Source organism: Panthera tigris, chromosome B3, assembly GCF_018350195.1.
Source record: "Panthera tigris isolate Pti1 chromosome B3, P.tigris_Pti1_mat1.1, whole genome shotgun sequence".
Classification (NCBI taxonomy): Eukaryota; Metazoa; Chordata; class Mammalia; order Carnivora; family Felidae; genus Panthera; species Panthera tigris.
The window spans coordinates 29939189-29954527 of NC_056665.1; the positions used below are offsets into that span (position 1 = coordinate 29939189).

General features: G+C 50.1%; 1 protein-coding gene across 3 annotated transcripts in view; it reads left to right on the plus strand.

Annotated features, from left to right (window-relative positions):
• The window catches only part of PSTPIP1 (proline-serine-threonine phosphatase interacting protein 1), a 46975-nt gene extending 33388 nt beyond the window's left edge, over nucleotides 1-13587 (plus strand). For all 3 annotated transcript variants that reach the window (XM_007084623.3, XM_015538682.2, XM_042988329.1), the window contains 8 exons: nucleotides 386-431; nucleotides 7131-7210; nucleotides 7803-7901; nucleotides 8965-9061; nucleotides 9576-9666; nucleotides 11938-11993; nucleotides 12194-12318; nucleotides 13281-13587. In XM_007084623.3, coding sequence (XP_007084685.1) covers nucleotides 386-431; nucleotides 7131-7210; nucleotides 7803-7901; nucleotides 8965-9061; nucleotides 9576-9666; nucleotides 11938-11993; nucleotides 12194-12318; nucleotides 13281-13412 — 726 coding nt within the window. In that variant the 3' untranslated portion in view covers nucleotides 13413-13587. The remainder of the gene's footprint in view (nucleotides 1-385; nucleotides 432-7130; nucleotides 7211-7802; nucleotides 7902-8964; nucleotides 9062-9575; nucleotides 9667-11937; nucleotides 11994-12193; nucleotides 12319-13280) is intronic.
• Nucleotides 13588-15339: the final 1752 nt, after the last annotated feature.

Consider the following 15339-nt stretch of genomic DNA (forward strand, 5'->3'; position numbering starts at 1 on the left):
CCCACAAAGGGCAGAGAACTGTGGGTGAATTAGGGGCAACAAGGTAAGGGCAGGGCCCACGTCCCAGCTGGTGGGTTCAGAGGTGGCCAGGGCCGTGGGACCTGGCCCCAGTTCATATTTCTCCCTCTGATCTTCATATCCAGTTTTCACATGTATCTGCACGGGTTATGCATTTATTTTTATTTTTTTAATTGGACGCTTTTTGATTGTGGTCCTTTGTGGGGTGAGGCTGGAGTAAATGGTAGAACTTGCCCACAGTTGGCTCCTAAGTGTCCCCCTGGGCGGCTCAGGAAGGGTGGGAAAGAAGCACCTCAGAGCCCCCCAGGAAGGCTGGGAGCCCGAGCGCTGGGGCCAGCTCAGCACTGCTTTTCCTCTGTCTCCTCAGAGCCAGAACAAAGCCAAGCAGTGCAAGGACTCAGCCACGGAGGCAGGTACGCGGCCTGGCCCATTTCCTCTGCCCTGGGATGGCAGACCAGATAGGCCTGTCCCTTGCCCCACCCCACACTTTCCTCACCCCGGGGACACACACTCATGCAGGACTGTACAGAGTCATATGCTTACCAGTCTCACACGATCATGCAAGTAAAATAAAAACATTGGTGTTCTTCCTTTTGCCAAGACTGTTCTTGGTACTTTGCATGTTTCAACCAGTCTGCACAACACAGCAGTCCTATGAGATGGCTGCTATAATCGTCCCCCATTTATTTATTTATTTATTTGTTATTTATTTATGTTATTTTTGACAGAGAGAGACAGAGTGTGAGCAGGGGAGGGGCAGAGAGAGAGGAGGACACAGAATCTGAAGCAGGCTCTAGGCTCTGAGCTGTCAGCGCAGAGCCCAACATGGGTCTCGAACTCACAAACCATGAGATCATGACCTGAGCCGGAGTCAGACACTTAGCTGACTGAGCCACCCAGGCACCTCTAATTATATCTCTTTTAAATTTTTAGATTTTCAATTGAAGTATAGTTGACCTACAATATCATATCAATTTCAGGTGTACAACATAGAATCAACAATTATAAACATTGTGCAGTGCTCACCATGATAAGTGTTACTGTCTGTCACCAGTGTCATTACACTATTATTGACTCTCTTCCCTCTGCTGTACTTTTCATCCCTGTGACTTATTTCTTTTATGAATGGAAGTTTACACCTCTTAATCCCCTTCGCCTATTTTGCATCCCCCAACCCCCTGCCCTCTGGCAACCACCAGTTCTCTATTTTTATGACTCTATATCTGTTTTTTGTTGTTGCTGTTTGTTTTTTTAAGTTCCACACATAAAGTGAAATCATATGGCATCTGTTTTTCTCCGTCTGACTTATTTCACTTGGCATCATAACCCTCTAAGTTCATCCGTGTTGTCATGAGTGGCAAGATTTCATTCCTTTTTATGGCTGAGTAATATTCCATTGCACATCTTTATCCATTCATCTATCAATGGACACTTGGGTTGCTTCCACATCTTGACTCTTGTAAATAATGTTGCAGTAAACACAGGGATGCATATATCTTTTTAAATTCGTGTTTTCAGTTTCTTCAGGTAAATACCCAGAGGTAGAATTACTGAATTGGTATTTCCATTTTTAATTTTTGAGGCAGCTCCATACTATTTTCCAGAGTGGCTGCACCAGTTTGCCTTCCCACCAACAGTGCAAGTAGGTTCCCTTTATCCGCATCCTTGCCAACACTTGTTATTTCTTGTTTTTTTTTTTTTTTTTTTTTTTTTTGCTACTAGCCATTCTGAGTGGTATGGGATGATATATCATTGTGGTTTTGATTTGCATTTCCCTGATGATTAATGATTTGTGCATCTTTTCAAGTGTCTTTTGGTCATCTGTATGTCATTTTTGGAAAAATGTCTATTCAGGCCTCTGCCTATTTTTAAATCAGATATTTTTTTTTACGTTGAGTTGTATGAGTCCTTTATGTATTTTGGGTATTACCCCCTTATCTTCTCCCATTCATTTGGTTGTCTTTTCATTCTGTTGATCGTTTCCTTTAGCTGTGCAAAAGCTTTTAGTTTGATGTAGTTCCAATTGTTTATTTTCGCTTTTGTTTCCCTTGCCTGAAGAAGCAGATCCAGAAAAGTACTCTTAAGGCTGACATCCAAGAGTTTATTGCCTATGTTTTCTTTCAGGACTTTTATAGTTTCAGGTCTTACATTTAGGCCTTTAACACATTTTGAGTTTATTTTTTTGTATGGTATAAGGAAGTAGTCCAGTTTCATTCTTTTGCATGTAGCTGTCTAGTTTTCCCAATGCCATTTATTGAAGAGACTGTCTTTTCCCCATTGTATATTCTTACCTCCTTTGTCATAGATTAATTGACCATATACACATGAGTTAATTTCTGGGCTCTCTATTCTGTTCCATTGACCTATGGATCTGTTTATGTGCCAGTCCCATACTGTTTTGATTACTATAGCTTTGTGGTATAGTTTGAAGTCTGGGATTGTGATACCTCCAGCTTTGTTCTTTTTTCTCAAGATTGCTTTGGCTGTTTGGGGTCTTTTGTGGTTCCATACAAATTTTAGGATTTGTTCTGGTTCTGTGAAAAATGTTGGTGTTTTGATAGGGTTTGTATTGAATCTGTAGATTTCTTTGGGTAGTGTGATATTTTAATAATATTAATTCTTATAATCCGTGAACATGGAATATCTTTCCATTTATTTATTTGTGTTGTCTTTAATTTCTTTCATTAATGCCTTAGTTTTCAGAGTACAGGTCTCTCATTTCCTTGATTAAATTTATTTTTAGGTACTTTATTCTTTTCGGTGCAATTATAAATGGGATTATTTTCTTAATTTCTCTTTCCACTACTTCATTATTGGTATATGGAGGCACAACAGATTTCTGTGTATTAATTTTGTATTCTGCAACTTTACTATGTTCATTTACTAGTTCTAATAGTTTTTGGTGAAAGCTTTAGGGTTTTCTATGTATAGTATCATGTCATCTGCAAACAGTGACAGTTTTACTGCTTCCATATCATTTTGGGTATTTCTTTTTCCTTTCTCATTGCTGTGGCTAGGACTTCCAATATTATGATGAATAAAAATGGGCATCCTTGTTGTGTTCCTGATCTTAGAGGAAAAGCTTTCAACTTTTTACCATTGACTGTGGTGTTAGCTGTGGGTTATTATGGTGAAGTATGTTCCCTCTAAACGCACTTTTTGAGAGTTTTTATCATGACTGGATGTTGAGTTTTTTCAAATGGCTTTTCTGCATCTGTTTTTTTCTAGTAGTCTCTTACAATCCTTTGTATTTCTCTGGTGTCGGTTGTAACTTCTCCTCATTCATTTCTGATTTTATTTTTTGAGTTCTCTTTCTTTTTTTGTTGATGAGTCTGGATAAAGGTTTATGAATTTTATTTATCTTTTCAAAGTAACAGCTCTTAGTTTTATTGACTTTTCTGATTTTTTTAAGTCTCTATTTCATTTATTTTCACTCTCATCTTTATTATTTCCTTCCTTCAACTAACTTTTGGCTTTGTTTGTTCTTTTTCTAGTCCCTTTAGATGTAAGATTAAATTGTTTATTTGAGGTTTTTCTTATTTCTTGAGGTAGGCCTGTATTGGTATAATTTGCCCTCTTAGAATTGCTTCTGCCATCCCTCAAAGATTCTGAAATGTTGCTTCCATTTTTATTCATCTCCAGGTATTTTTTTAATTTCCTTTTTGAATTCTTCATTGACCCATTGGTTGTTTAGCCTCTATGTGTTTGTATTTTTTCCTTGTAATTGGTTTCAAGTTTCATACTGTTGTGATCAGAAAAGATGCTTGATAGTATTTCAATATTCTTAAATTTACTAAGACTTGTTTTGTGGCCTAACATGTGATCTGTCTATCCTGGAGAATGTTCCATGTGCACTTGAAAAGAATGTGTATTCTGCTGGTTTGGGATGGAATCTTCTGCACATATCTAAGTTCATCTGGCCTAAAGTATCATTCAAAGCCATCATTTCCTTATTGATTTTCTGTCTGGATGATTTACCCATGATGTAAGTGGAGTGTTAGTGTCCTAATATTATTGTACTTCTCCCTTTGTGTTTGTTATTATTTGCTTTTTATATTTAGGTGTCTCTGTATTGGGTGTGTGGCTATTTACAATTGTTACATCCTCTTGTTGGACTGATCCCTTTATCATTGTATAATGCCCTTCTTTGTCTCTTGTTACCATCTTTTTTAAAAGTCTATTTTGCCTCATAGGAGTATTTCTACCCCAGTTGTGTTTTGTTTATTTTGTTTTTGCTTCCATTTGCATGGAATCTTTTTCTATCCTTTCACTTTCAACCTGTGTGTGTCTTTAAGTCTGAAATGAATCTCTTCTAGGCAGCATATAGCTGGGTCTTGTTTTTTTATCCATTCAGTCACCCTATGTCTTTTGACTGGAGCATTTAGTCCATTTATATTTAAAGTAATTATTGACAGGCATGCATTTATTGGCATTTTGTTAACTGTTTCCTGGATGTTTTTGTAGTTTTCCTGTCTTCCCTTGTGGTTTGATGACTGGGTTCTTTTCTCTTTTTGTTTATATTATAGGTTTGGGTTTATGATTATTATGAGGTTCATGTATAACATTCTATGAATAGAGTAATTTATTTTACATTGATGGTCACTTAAGTTCCAACACGTTCTAAAAGCACTACATTTTTACTCCCTCCCCTACATTTCATATGTATGATGTCATATTTTACATCTTTTTTATTTTGTATATTTCTTGACCAATTTTTGTAGATATAATTGATTATACTGCTTGTCAGGTAGAGTATTCTTGGTTTTAGGGTTTTGTTTTGTTTTTGTTTTTCTGTCAGCATTTTATCACTCCCTTCTAGCCTGCAAAATTTCTGCTAAAAAGTCAGCTGATAACTTTGTGGTTTTTCGTGTATATATAACTAGTTGTTTTTCTCCTGCTGCTTTTAAGATTCTCTAGCTTTAATTTTTGACATCGTAATGATTATGTGTTTTGGTGTGGGCCTCCTTGGGTTTGTCTTGTTTGAGGCTCTCTGTGCTTCCTGGACCTGGATGTCTGTTTCCTTCCCCGTGGTAGGGTTGTTTTCAGCTATTATTTCTTCAAATAAGTTTTCTGCTTCCTTCTCTCTTTTCCTTCTGGGACCCCTAAAATGCAAATTTAGGACACCTGATGTTCCAGATGTCCCCTAACCTATCCTCATTTAAAAATTTTTTTGCTCATGTGTATTTATTTATTTTGAGAGAGAGAGAGAGAGAGACAGAGAGAGAGACAGAGAACAAACAAGGGAAGGACAGAGAGAGAGGGAGAGAGAGAATCCCAAGCAGGCTCCTTGCTGTCAGCACAGAGCCTGATGTGGGGCTCGATCTCATGAACTGTGAGATCATGACCTGAGCCAAAATCAGTCAGACGCTCAACTGACCGAGCCACCCAGATGCCCCATAACCTATCCTCATTTAAAAAGTTATTTTCTTGGGGTGTCTGGGTGGCTCAGTTGGTTAAGTGTCCGACTTAGGCTCAGGTCATGATCTCACGGTTCATGAGTTCAAGCCCCGTGTCGCGCTCCGTGCTGACAGCTCAGAGCCTGGAGCCTGCTTCACATTCTATGTCTCCTTCCCTCTCTGCCCCTCCCCCACTCGTGCTCTGTCTCTGTCTCTCAAAAATGAATAAACATAAAAAAATTAAAAATAAATAAAAATAAAAACTTATATTTTTTGATGTTCCACTTGGATATTTTCTACAACCTTATCTGTACTTTTACATCCCCTAATCTGCTGTGGATTGCCTCTAGTGTATTTTTCATTTAGTTATTACATTCTTCAGCTCTGTTTGGTTCTTTTTTTAATATCTTCTATCTCTTTAAGTTCTGAGTTTATCCACTCTTCTCTCAAGTGTGGTGAGCATTTTTATGACTATTGCTTTGAACTCTTTAACATGTAGACTGCTTATCTTTATTTCATTTAGTTCTTTTTCTGAGGTTTTGTCTTGTTCTTTCATTTGAAACATATTCCTCTATCTCTCCATTTTGTCTGACTGTGCTTGTTTCTATGTGTTAGGTAGGTCAGCTATGTATGTCTTGTGGGTCCCAATAGGACAATCCTTCCTGGTCACTAGAACCAGGACTCTAGAGGTATCCCCTGTGTGGGCTGCATATGTCCTCCTATTGTGACTTGGCTGTGACTGCTGCAGGCTTACTGATGGGCAGGACTGGCCACCAGCATGGCCAGCTGAGAGGCTTGGCTGCAGCTGCTGCAGGTGTGCTGGTGGGTGAGGTTAGCCCTCAGCACAGCTGGCTGAGTGGCTTGGCCACACTGTTGAATCCTTTTTTTAAGCAAATGAGTAAACTGAGACACAGAGAGGTTAAGTACTTACCCAAGGCCACACAGCCAAGAAGTGGTGGTGAATGCATTTCAACCCAGTCTATCTGGCTCCAGAGTCCAGGACTTTCACAACCACCATCATGGGAGACAGACCTGTTCATCATCTCTCTCTTATACACACACACACACACACACACACACACAGCCTTCTCTGGGTTTCTGTCTCCTCTATCCTTCATCTGATGCCAGAACCTTCCCAACACGCTTCATCTCTGTTGGTACACCTCCTAGGGCAGAGAGCTCACCCCTATTGCCCCCTGAAAATGTTCTCCCTTTTTCTCTGCTTCTCCCAGAACCCAGCTGCTGACTTGGCTGGCAGATAGGTGTCCCTCAGATTTCTGGGAACGGAGGTCATGGAACCCAGCCTGCTGGGTTCCAACTCAACAGCTCCCCTGCTCTACCCCACCCCCCCTTCAATGCTGCCCTTTCCAAGCCTCAGTTTCCCATCTAGAAATTGTGAGAGGGTAGGACCTGGGGGTGGCAAAAGGTTTGGACTCTGATCTTGAGGTGTGGGCTCTACTGCAGCCCTGGGCAGCTCAGAGCACAGCAGGGAGCTAAGAGTCACCTCCAAAAAGAGCAGTACCAGAGTAAGTGGTCCTGACAGGCTTTTGGATGAGGCACCAGAAGCCAGGGCAGGTCTCTCTGAGGCAGGAGGAGGGACTCCGAGGACTTGGGGCAGGAGGGCACTTTGTGCAGGGGCGCTGCGGGAGCAAAGGGGTGGAGGTTGGGGGTGGGTGTCTAGGCCTTGACCTCCCTGAGGACCACCTGTGCTTCCAGAGCGAGTGTACAGGCAGAACATCGAGCAGTTGGAGAAGGTGCGGGGTGAGTGGGAGCAGGAGCACCGGACCACTTGTGAGGTGAGTGTGGGCATGAGGCCTGCTTCTCCTGCTGCAAAATGAGAAGGTTGTCCATCCCTCCAGCTGCTTCATGGGGGAAAGTGAGGCAGTAGTGGGAGGAAGACCTCATTCTTTTATTCATTCACCCATCTGCTCTCTCCCCAGGCCCTGTGCTGGGCCCCTGTCCCAGGGAGCTCCCCATCTGGCTTTATGCCCTGATGGGGAGGCAGGCATCCTTCACCCCTTTTTGCTGAAGCTGGCCCTCAGGCTCAGAAAAAGCCCATAGCTTCCCTGGGTCCTGCTGGTGGACAAGACCTGGGAGATAGGCCTTAGGACTCCGGGTCCAGTGCTCCTCTCACAACAATGCCCAAGGGCTTTTTTTCTAGCATGTGATGGAGACTGGAGGAAGGGTGAGGGCAGGAACCAGAAGCCTCAGGGGTTGGCACAAAGGTGGGGGTGGGGATCCTCCAAGAAGGGCATTTCCTTTGGACTTGGCTTTCAGCAGGGGGGGCGTGTGGCTACTCAGTGCCATGGTAGCTGAGTGGGGCCCAGTCTGGCCTGACCCTGCGAGCCCCTCCTCACTTCTCACCTCCATCCCATCTCCACCTCGCAGGCTTTCCAGCTGCAAGAGTTTGATCGATTGACCATCCTTCGCAATGCCCTGTGGGTGCACTGTAACCAGCTCTCCTTGCAGTGTGTCAAGGACGATGAGGTGGGGGACTAAGGACAGGGCGGGGCAGAGAGTGAGCTGGGGGTGGAGGTGTGCAGATAGGGCAGACTCCAGGCAACAGCATGCCCAGGTCCGAGTCCATCAACAAACAGCTCAGGGCTTAGCCTCTGCCCCTGGGGCCCCAAAGGACAGGGGACTCAGTACAAGGCCCTGGTCTCCTTGCCTGGAAGACTGTTGTTGTGGTTACCCTGGCATCTGCCTCTTTGCTCACCCCTGCTCCCAGGTCCTTGGCTCTGCTCTCAAGGCCACAGAGCACCTGCTCCCTGTTGGGGTCAGAAGGGAGCTTCTGCCTTCTGACACTGCCCCTCAGAGGTTTGCAGAGAGGCTGGAGGACACTGGGCTGCTCTACTCCAGGCCTGGTGCTTGTAAGAGCCAAGGTCCAGTCCCTCCTCTGCCCCCCAACTCCCTGGGGTGTCCTGGTTCCCCTTACTGAACTCTACATGCCAGGAGTGTTGGGGTGGGTTCCCCCAGCAGAGAGGGGCACCCACTTCCACACGAGGGGCTCTGACCTCTGTTAGTGGAGCCTGAGAGCCATGAGCTCTCTTGAGGCAGCCCAGACTCCCTGATGCCCACTGCTGTTACTTGCCTGAACCCTTCTGCCTGGACCACGGACTGGTGGTCTCCTTGTGGCAGAGGAAGGAATGGGGGCTTTGGATCCTCCCATTAATGCAAAGACTGGCTACACTGAATTCTTGCTCTGCAACCTTGGGCAAATCACTTCCCCTTTCTGAGTTTCCTCATTTATAAAATGGGGAAAGTGGTGTCTTCTTCAGAGGACAGGAGTGAGATAACTCCCTTGCATAGGACCTTGTGCACAATAGGTGTTCAGGAAGTAGAAGAAGCTGTCAGCCAGGGTTCTGACCTCTCAGTTCCACGCCAAGGCCCCCAAATACAGGCACTGAGCTGTGCGCACAGGGCCCGTGAGGAGGCTGGTGGGGTGGAGGCCCCTGGCCAGAGTTCACACCCACTGAGGAGCAGGGCTTTGAAGAGGGTAGTCCCCAAGGTGAGGCCTGATCCCTCAGCCTCTGCTCTTGCCCACTGCCAGCTCTACGAGGAGGTGCGGGTGACGCTAGAAGGCTGCAGCGTGGAAGCCGACATCGATGGCTTCATCCAGGCCAAGAGCACAGGCACTGAGCCCCCGGGTGAGGCCCGGCCTGCAGGTAGACAGCCTCTGGGGCCAGGCCCATCTGTCCCTAAGAGGCCTGGCCCCAGTTCTCTGAGCCTCAACTGCCAGAACAAGGCTCACAGCTCCCTTCTGGGTGAAGGAGCCTGGGCCAGACCCCAAGGAGGGGTCAGGGATGGGGCAGCCCCCTGGTCAGGGCCCTGGCCTGCTGCCTCCTCTGAGGCAGAGATGGCACAGTGCTTAAGAACACAACTCTCAGAAGGGGAAATGGAGGCGGGAGCCTTCTTACAGCCGGTTTGGTTCCACTAAATCATGAGCCCAGAATATTTGATCTCAGTGGTGCCCACAGTGGGGTGTGTCTCGTCAAAGTGAGAGAGGCCCCCTCTCTAAGCACCGAGGCAGGCTAGGGCCAGAGTGGGTAAGTGGGGCCCCCATCTGGGTCTCTGGATGGGGACAAGTCGGGTATCAGGTGGTGCAGGTCCCGCCTGCCCTGCCCTCGGTCACCCTGGGCCTCACAGGCTTGCTGCCCACAGCTCCGGTGCCCTACCAGAACTATTACGATCGGGAGGTCGCGCCCTCATCTGGCAGCCCTGGCGTACAACCATCGTGCGGCGTGATAAAGAGGTGAGGTGCCAGATGGGGCTGAGGAAGTGCCAGGAAGTGGGTCCGGCCCCTCCTCCTCCAAGTGTTTCTTCCACGTGTATTTACTGAGCACCTACGGCTGGCCTAGTGCTGGGTTTAGGTGTTGGGCATTCTTTGGGGACAGGACAGCCTCATTTTGGACTCATGACACCTTCAGTCCAAAGGGACCCAGACATTAAGCAAATAATCACACCCCATTTACTTGCCGGTGACTGCGCTCAGAGCTCCAGGGAGGCCCCAGGCTGGCTTCCTTGTCCCTTGGACCCTGCTGCTAGCCTGGATTGGTACCCTGGACTGTCATGCTGCGGCAGTAGCACTCCTGCTCGTGCAGGATCAGGACACAAGAGCAGACCTTATAGACAGTTCTCTGGGAGAATTCCCCAGGCCTTTCAGGGCCCCTTCCCTGGCCTGGCTGCAGAGGATCCTAGTGCCATGCATTACTGTGTCACCTGCACAAGTCCCTTCTCCAGGTCCAGAGCCCAGAAGTCATTGAGGTCAGACTCAGAATCCAAAGACCCTCTCGGTTCAGGCCTTGGGTGACAATGGTGACAGCTCATTGAGAGCACCCAAGTTCCTGAGGGGGCCATGTGCCCTGTGTGTGTGTGTGTGTGGGAGGAGTCTGCATCTGTGGGTTTCATGTGGTGCCTGTGCCCCACTCCCACCCCGAGGCCCCTGTGATGCCCTCTCTCCATCCAGCCTCGTGCAGAGAAGGCCCTGCCTTCAGGAGGTAGGTAAGGATGAGGATGGGGTTGATGGACCTCTCAGCTCCCTGAGGACAGCTTATCTCTGAGGCTTCGGGAACTCCTGAAGCCTCCCCTGTGGGACACCTCTGGAGACAGGGAGTGACCACCTGTGCTCAGAGCGGGGGCACAGCCTGCCCCTCCAGGAACCGTGAGAAAGCAAAGGCCCCAAGGGAGGGCAGTCACACCCTCACAGTCTTAGTGTAGTCTTGGGGGACTCAGGCCTCCCTGCAACCCTAGGAAGGACCTGGGTCTCAGCACAGATGGTCATTTAAACACCTGATGGAAAATCTCACCTGGGACAGCGTCAAGAAAGGACTGACACGGGTGCCTTGATGAGAGAGCGGTCCCACCAGGTGGAGGAGGCCTGGCTACTGGAGGGGATGGGCAGGAGCCAAAGCAGGGGAGAGCTAGAAGCCACGTACAGCTGAGGAGGGGTGGGCCAGTGGCCGGGAAGTGAGTAAAGTGTCACAGGTATAGACAAAGCTGGGGAAATGGGCAGCAGCCTCCATGAGCTCTGCTCCTCCCAGCCACAACCCTGCAGACGTTTACCCTGACTCTGGGTAGGGGCAGGACTCTGTCATTGGTGCTGAACCTGCACAGCCCGTATCATCAGACCGGGTCCACACACCCATGTCCATGTGTTTCTATCCTGGGCATGTATCCTGGGCAGCCCCCCTGCACCTCACAATCACTCACAGGCTATGCCTTGCACCATTTCTGTCCGTTAAAGCTTTCTTTCAGGGGGCACCTAGGTGGCTCAGTCAGTTAAGCATCTGACGTCAGCTTAGGTCATGCCTGGGATTCTCTCCCCTCCCCTCCCCCATTTGCTCTTTCTCTCTCTCTCTCAAAATAAATGAATAAACTTAAAGCTGTCTTTCAGGACTCAACCCCACCTGGAAGCCTTTCCAGAGGCTAGGAATAGCATCAGCCTCTACTTACACAGCCCTCAGCACTGCCTGCTTTGTGGGTACCCACGTCTGTCTCCCCAATGCCCCCAGGGTCTGCCTCTTGCTGGCTCTGGTCTTTTTATGCAGCAAACCTTCATGGCTGCCGCTCAGTCCAGGCATGAGCCAGGCACAAGGGAAGGGGTGAATTAGCCTGGCACTGTTTCCTAGTGCTATGTACATTGGAGTCCCTACTTCCCATGGTCAGGGAATGGCTGGGCTGGCCAGGTCATGGTGGAGCGCAGGGAGGAGAGGTCTGACTGGGCCCAGGCAGGTGAAGGTCCCAGCAAGGCCCAAGCGGGCTGAACTCTAGAGGGCAGCCCCTTCACCTGTGGGGGTTAGAAGGAGGATGGAGCAGAGGTCTGGGGGCTCAGGGCCTTGGGAATGCAGTGAGGAGGGCCTGCAAAAAGCAGGCTGAGGAGGCTTAGAAGGGTGAGGCAGGGGAAGGACCACCCTCAGGCCTGATGGGCTCTCATGTCACTCTGTGCCTAGAGGCCAGATGGCCCCAGCCCTGGGGCTTTGCTGAATCCCTCTCCCTCCCTACCTGCTTTGCTTCTTGCCCCCAGGTTCTCCGGGCTGCTACACGGAAGTCCCAAGACCACATCATTGGCAGCCTCTGCAGGTTACTGGGAGTGATGTGGGGGCCCCCAAGCAACTTAGCCCAGGGGAAAGGAGAGGACTCCTTTGTGGCACAGACGGGTTCTCTGCTTTTGGGGGGAGGCTGAGCCAAGTCAGGAGAAGCTCCGTGCCAGGGGGGCCTCCGGGATCACTGCCTTTGAAAGGGGTAGGCTCCAAGCCTCACCTTGCTCTCCGCCTCCACAGAGACCCTGACCCCAACCCCTGAACGGAGTGAGGTTGTCTACTCTGCCATCACGGTGCAGGAGGCGCCGGGCCCCCCAAGCGTGCCAGCACAGGGCTACAGGGTGCTCTACGACTACACGGCCCAGGTGAGGCCCTCACCCCCTCTCCTCAGGCAGGCACAGGTAGGCCAGAGTGTGGAGTGAGCTGGGGCATGTGCCCCTAGAATAGCACCCAGCACTTGGCAGTGGCTGTGTATCTGCCAAGCAAATGTGGAACGGGTACGAGGGCCTGTGCCCGAAACTGTTCTCACACACACGCGGTGTCCAGGCATTCACGGACACTGTGTGCCTGGGTGTGCATGTGCAGGCATGCTGACAGCACCTGGGGCAACCTGCAGGAGATGGACCAAGGGTCAGACTCTGTGCCCTCAGACTGGGGCCACAGGTGCCAAGAACGAGACCTCGGGTTGGTCTTCTGAGGTCCATGGGGAAAGGATGGGTCGAGAGGCCATAGGACGGGTGCTCTGAGATCCTTGAGAGTCCAATCTGCTCCCTGCTTTGGTGGGTGTTGTAGAGCCCCCCTCAGTCCACACAGAGGGAAGCCAAGAATCCCCTCGGGGCAGGCAGGCTGTGCCCTGGGTTGTGCAGACTCCCAAAGCCTGGTTTTCAGTCAGAGGGGGGACAGGCCAGGAGAATGGGAGTGTGCTTGCATGACAGGGGCTGGCTCAGCAGCAGTGGGGAGGCTGTGTGCGGTGCGCCTGAGAAGGCTCAGAGCATGACGAACACACCTGACTGTGTAAGCAGAGCTGGGAAAGTGGGCAGCAGGGGGGAAAGTGGGGGAAGAAGCCCCAGGGTGAGGAAGGCCTAAAAATAACAAACCAAGGAGGGCAGGAGGCCGAGTCCCACAAGACACTCCACACCCTACATGTCTCTGGAGGCTGCCCCAGCCAGAGCAGCCGCGTCTTGTGGCTCCAGGAGGCCAGGTACGGCTCTGAAGACCTGGCCCACCGGGGAGACAAGTTCCCATTTACTGCCTGGGGTGGGGGTGCCCACCAGAGCCCCCCTGAAAGGGCCCCTCCAGCCCAATGCACTTTCATTCTCTTGCCCAGAATTCCGACGAGTTGAATATCTCTGCGGGAGACATCCTGGAAGTCATCCTGGAAGGGGAGGATGGTTGGTGGACAGTGGAACGGAATGGGCAGCGTGGCTTCGTCCCTGGTTCCTACCTGGAGAAGCTCTGAGGAAGGGGCAGCAGCCCCCACCTGGACCTGCCCTGCCCTGGGGCCAGCAGAGTCCTCACTGCTGCCCCAGCCTTGCTGGGGCCCTAAGACCAAGCCTACACCCCAGGACGGATGCTGGAGGCTCCCTGAACAGTCTCTCCCACAGGGAATAAAGGAGTGCATTTTTTTCTCAGTCTGTGGGGGTCCCTTTCACTCTTTCTCCTGCCCCTGTGTCCAAGTACATCGTCCAAGATGAGGGAAAGGAGTGAATGGAGAAGTCCAGGGGAGCAGAGCTCACTTACTTCCAGTGTTATCACTAAGGCCCGGGCCAGTCCTGTCGCAAAGTCTGCTGGGGAGGGAGAAGAGCCCTGGCCCCAGTCTGGGAACTCCCACGCTGCCAGGGAGACACATTCACACACAGGCCAATGGGAGAAGGCTGTAGGGGTCGGGATGGGGGATGGCGATGAGCATGTGCTCAAGAGACCTGGGATGGGGGACCATACTTTCTGGGGGCAGAGGGACTGGAAAGGAGTCTCAGAAGGGCAGTAGCAGACAGGGCACAGAGAAAAGAGCATCAGGGTGGGGTAAACGTGTGAGCACAGGATGGAGGTGGGAATGCCTGGAACATTCTGGGGATGAGCCAAGCTCAGTCTGGGGAGGAAATAGGTGATGGGTCCACTGGAGGTGAAGGGACCAGAGTGCAGAGTCAACAGGCTTGGAGCCTTGTGGGTGCAAGCGACCCTATCTTCCAGACCCAGCTGAGGCTCAGGGAAGGCACGACTGCCTGTGCCGCTCCATCAAACATGGCATGTCCCACCCAGGTAGGGGCTCCAGAGCCCACGCAGGCTGGCCCTGGGCCCTGAGGTTGCCGGGCTCTCAGGCCCCCAGAAACACAACTTCCACTGCTGGCCAAGGCCTGCCAAAGCCCTGCTCTGGCCACAGTAGGTGCCATCATTGCCAAAGATGTTGGGAGTGGGTGCTGGGGAGAGAGCCCATGGGAACCAGTGGCTCCTCATTCCTGGCACTCCCCCACTCAACTGTGGGGACCCCAACACTGCCAGCACAACAGGCGCGACCAAAGGGGGTGGCAGGGGACACAGCGTTCTTCTGCACTGGGCACACCTTGAGAGATACTGCCGAGGAGGGTCACTATCCCCTGAAGGCAGCTTTCTCTAGGACCGTTACTTCACTTATTCATAAACTTGTATGGCCCGCCCCATATGAGCAAGAGGAGTAAACCTCAGTCTTGCTTTACTCAAGGAGCTCACGACCCAGTCAAGGGGACCAAACAGCCCAGAAAGTTAATGACAGTACAGGAAATGTCCTGAGGTTCAGAGCAGTCATGAGACTTCTGGGAATAGGTGACCCAAGAGAAGCCAAGGAAACAGGAAGGCTGTTCCCAGAGAAAAAAGAGGGCTCCTTTCTGCTTCTGCCTGCCTCTGGTAGCCCACAATGGGCCGGAGAGGGCTCATGTGTGTGATGGAGAAGGGAGTGAGGGTCAGCACTGGAATCCCCCAGGATTTAGAACTAGAAGATACTCTGGGAGAATCTAATCTGACCTCCTGCACAATGCCCTGCCTGCCACCACTGGGTACCCCAGTCGGCATCAACATCCCTGGTGACAGGCAGCATCCATGAAGGCCCATATGCCCGGGCAAATGTCAGGTGCTACGGTGGCAAAAATGAGGCATCTGACCAAGCTCTGCCCTAGGCAGAGGGTAAGGAGGGCACTGAGAAAAGGGGGCTGCCCTCCATGGCTACGCAGATTTCCAGCTCTGTGCCTCATCTTTATCACGTGAGCAAGAAAGTAGGGTGACTAAGTACCCTTGGCACCTGGTGGTGGAGGGGATGGGCTCTGTTCTCTTGGGAGGGGTAGTACCTCTGGGGTGCAGCCTCTCACCTGTCTTGGGTGTGGGCACCACAAAAGTCCATCAAGCAATGAAACGGT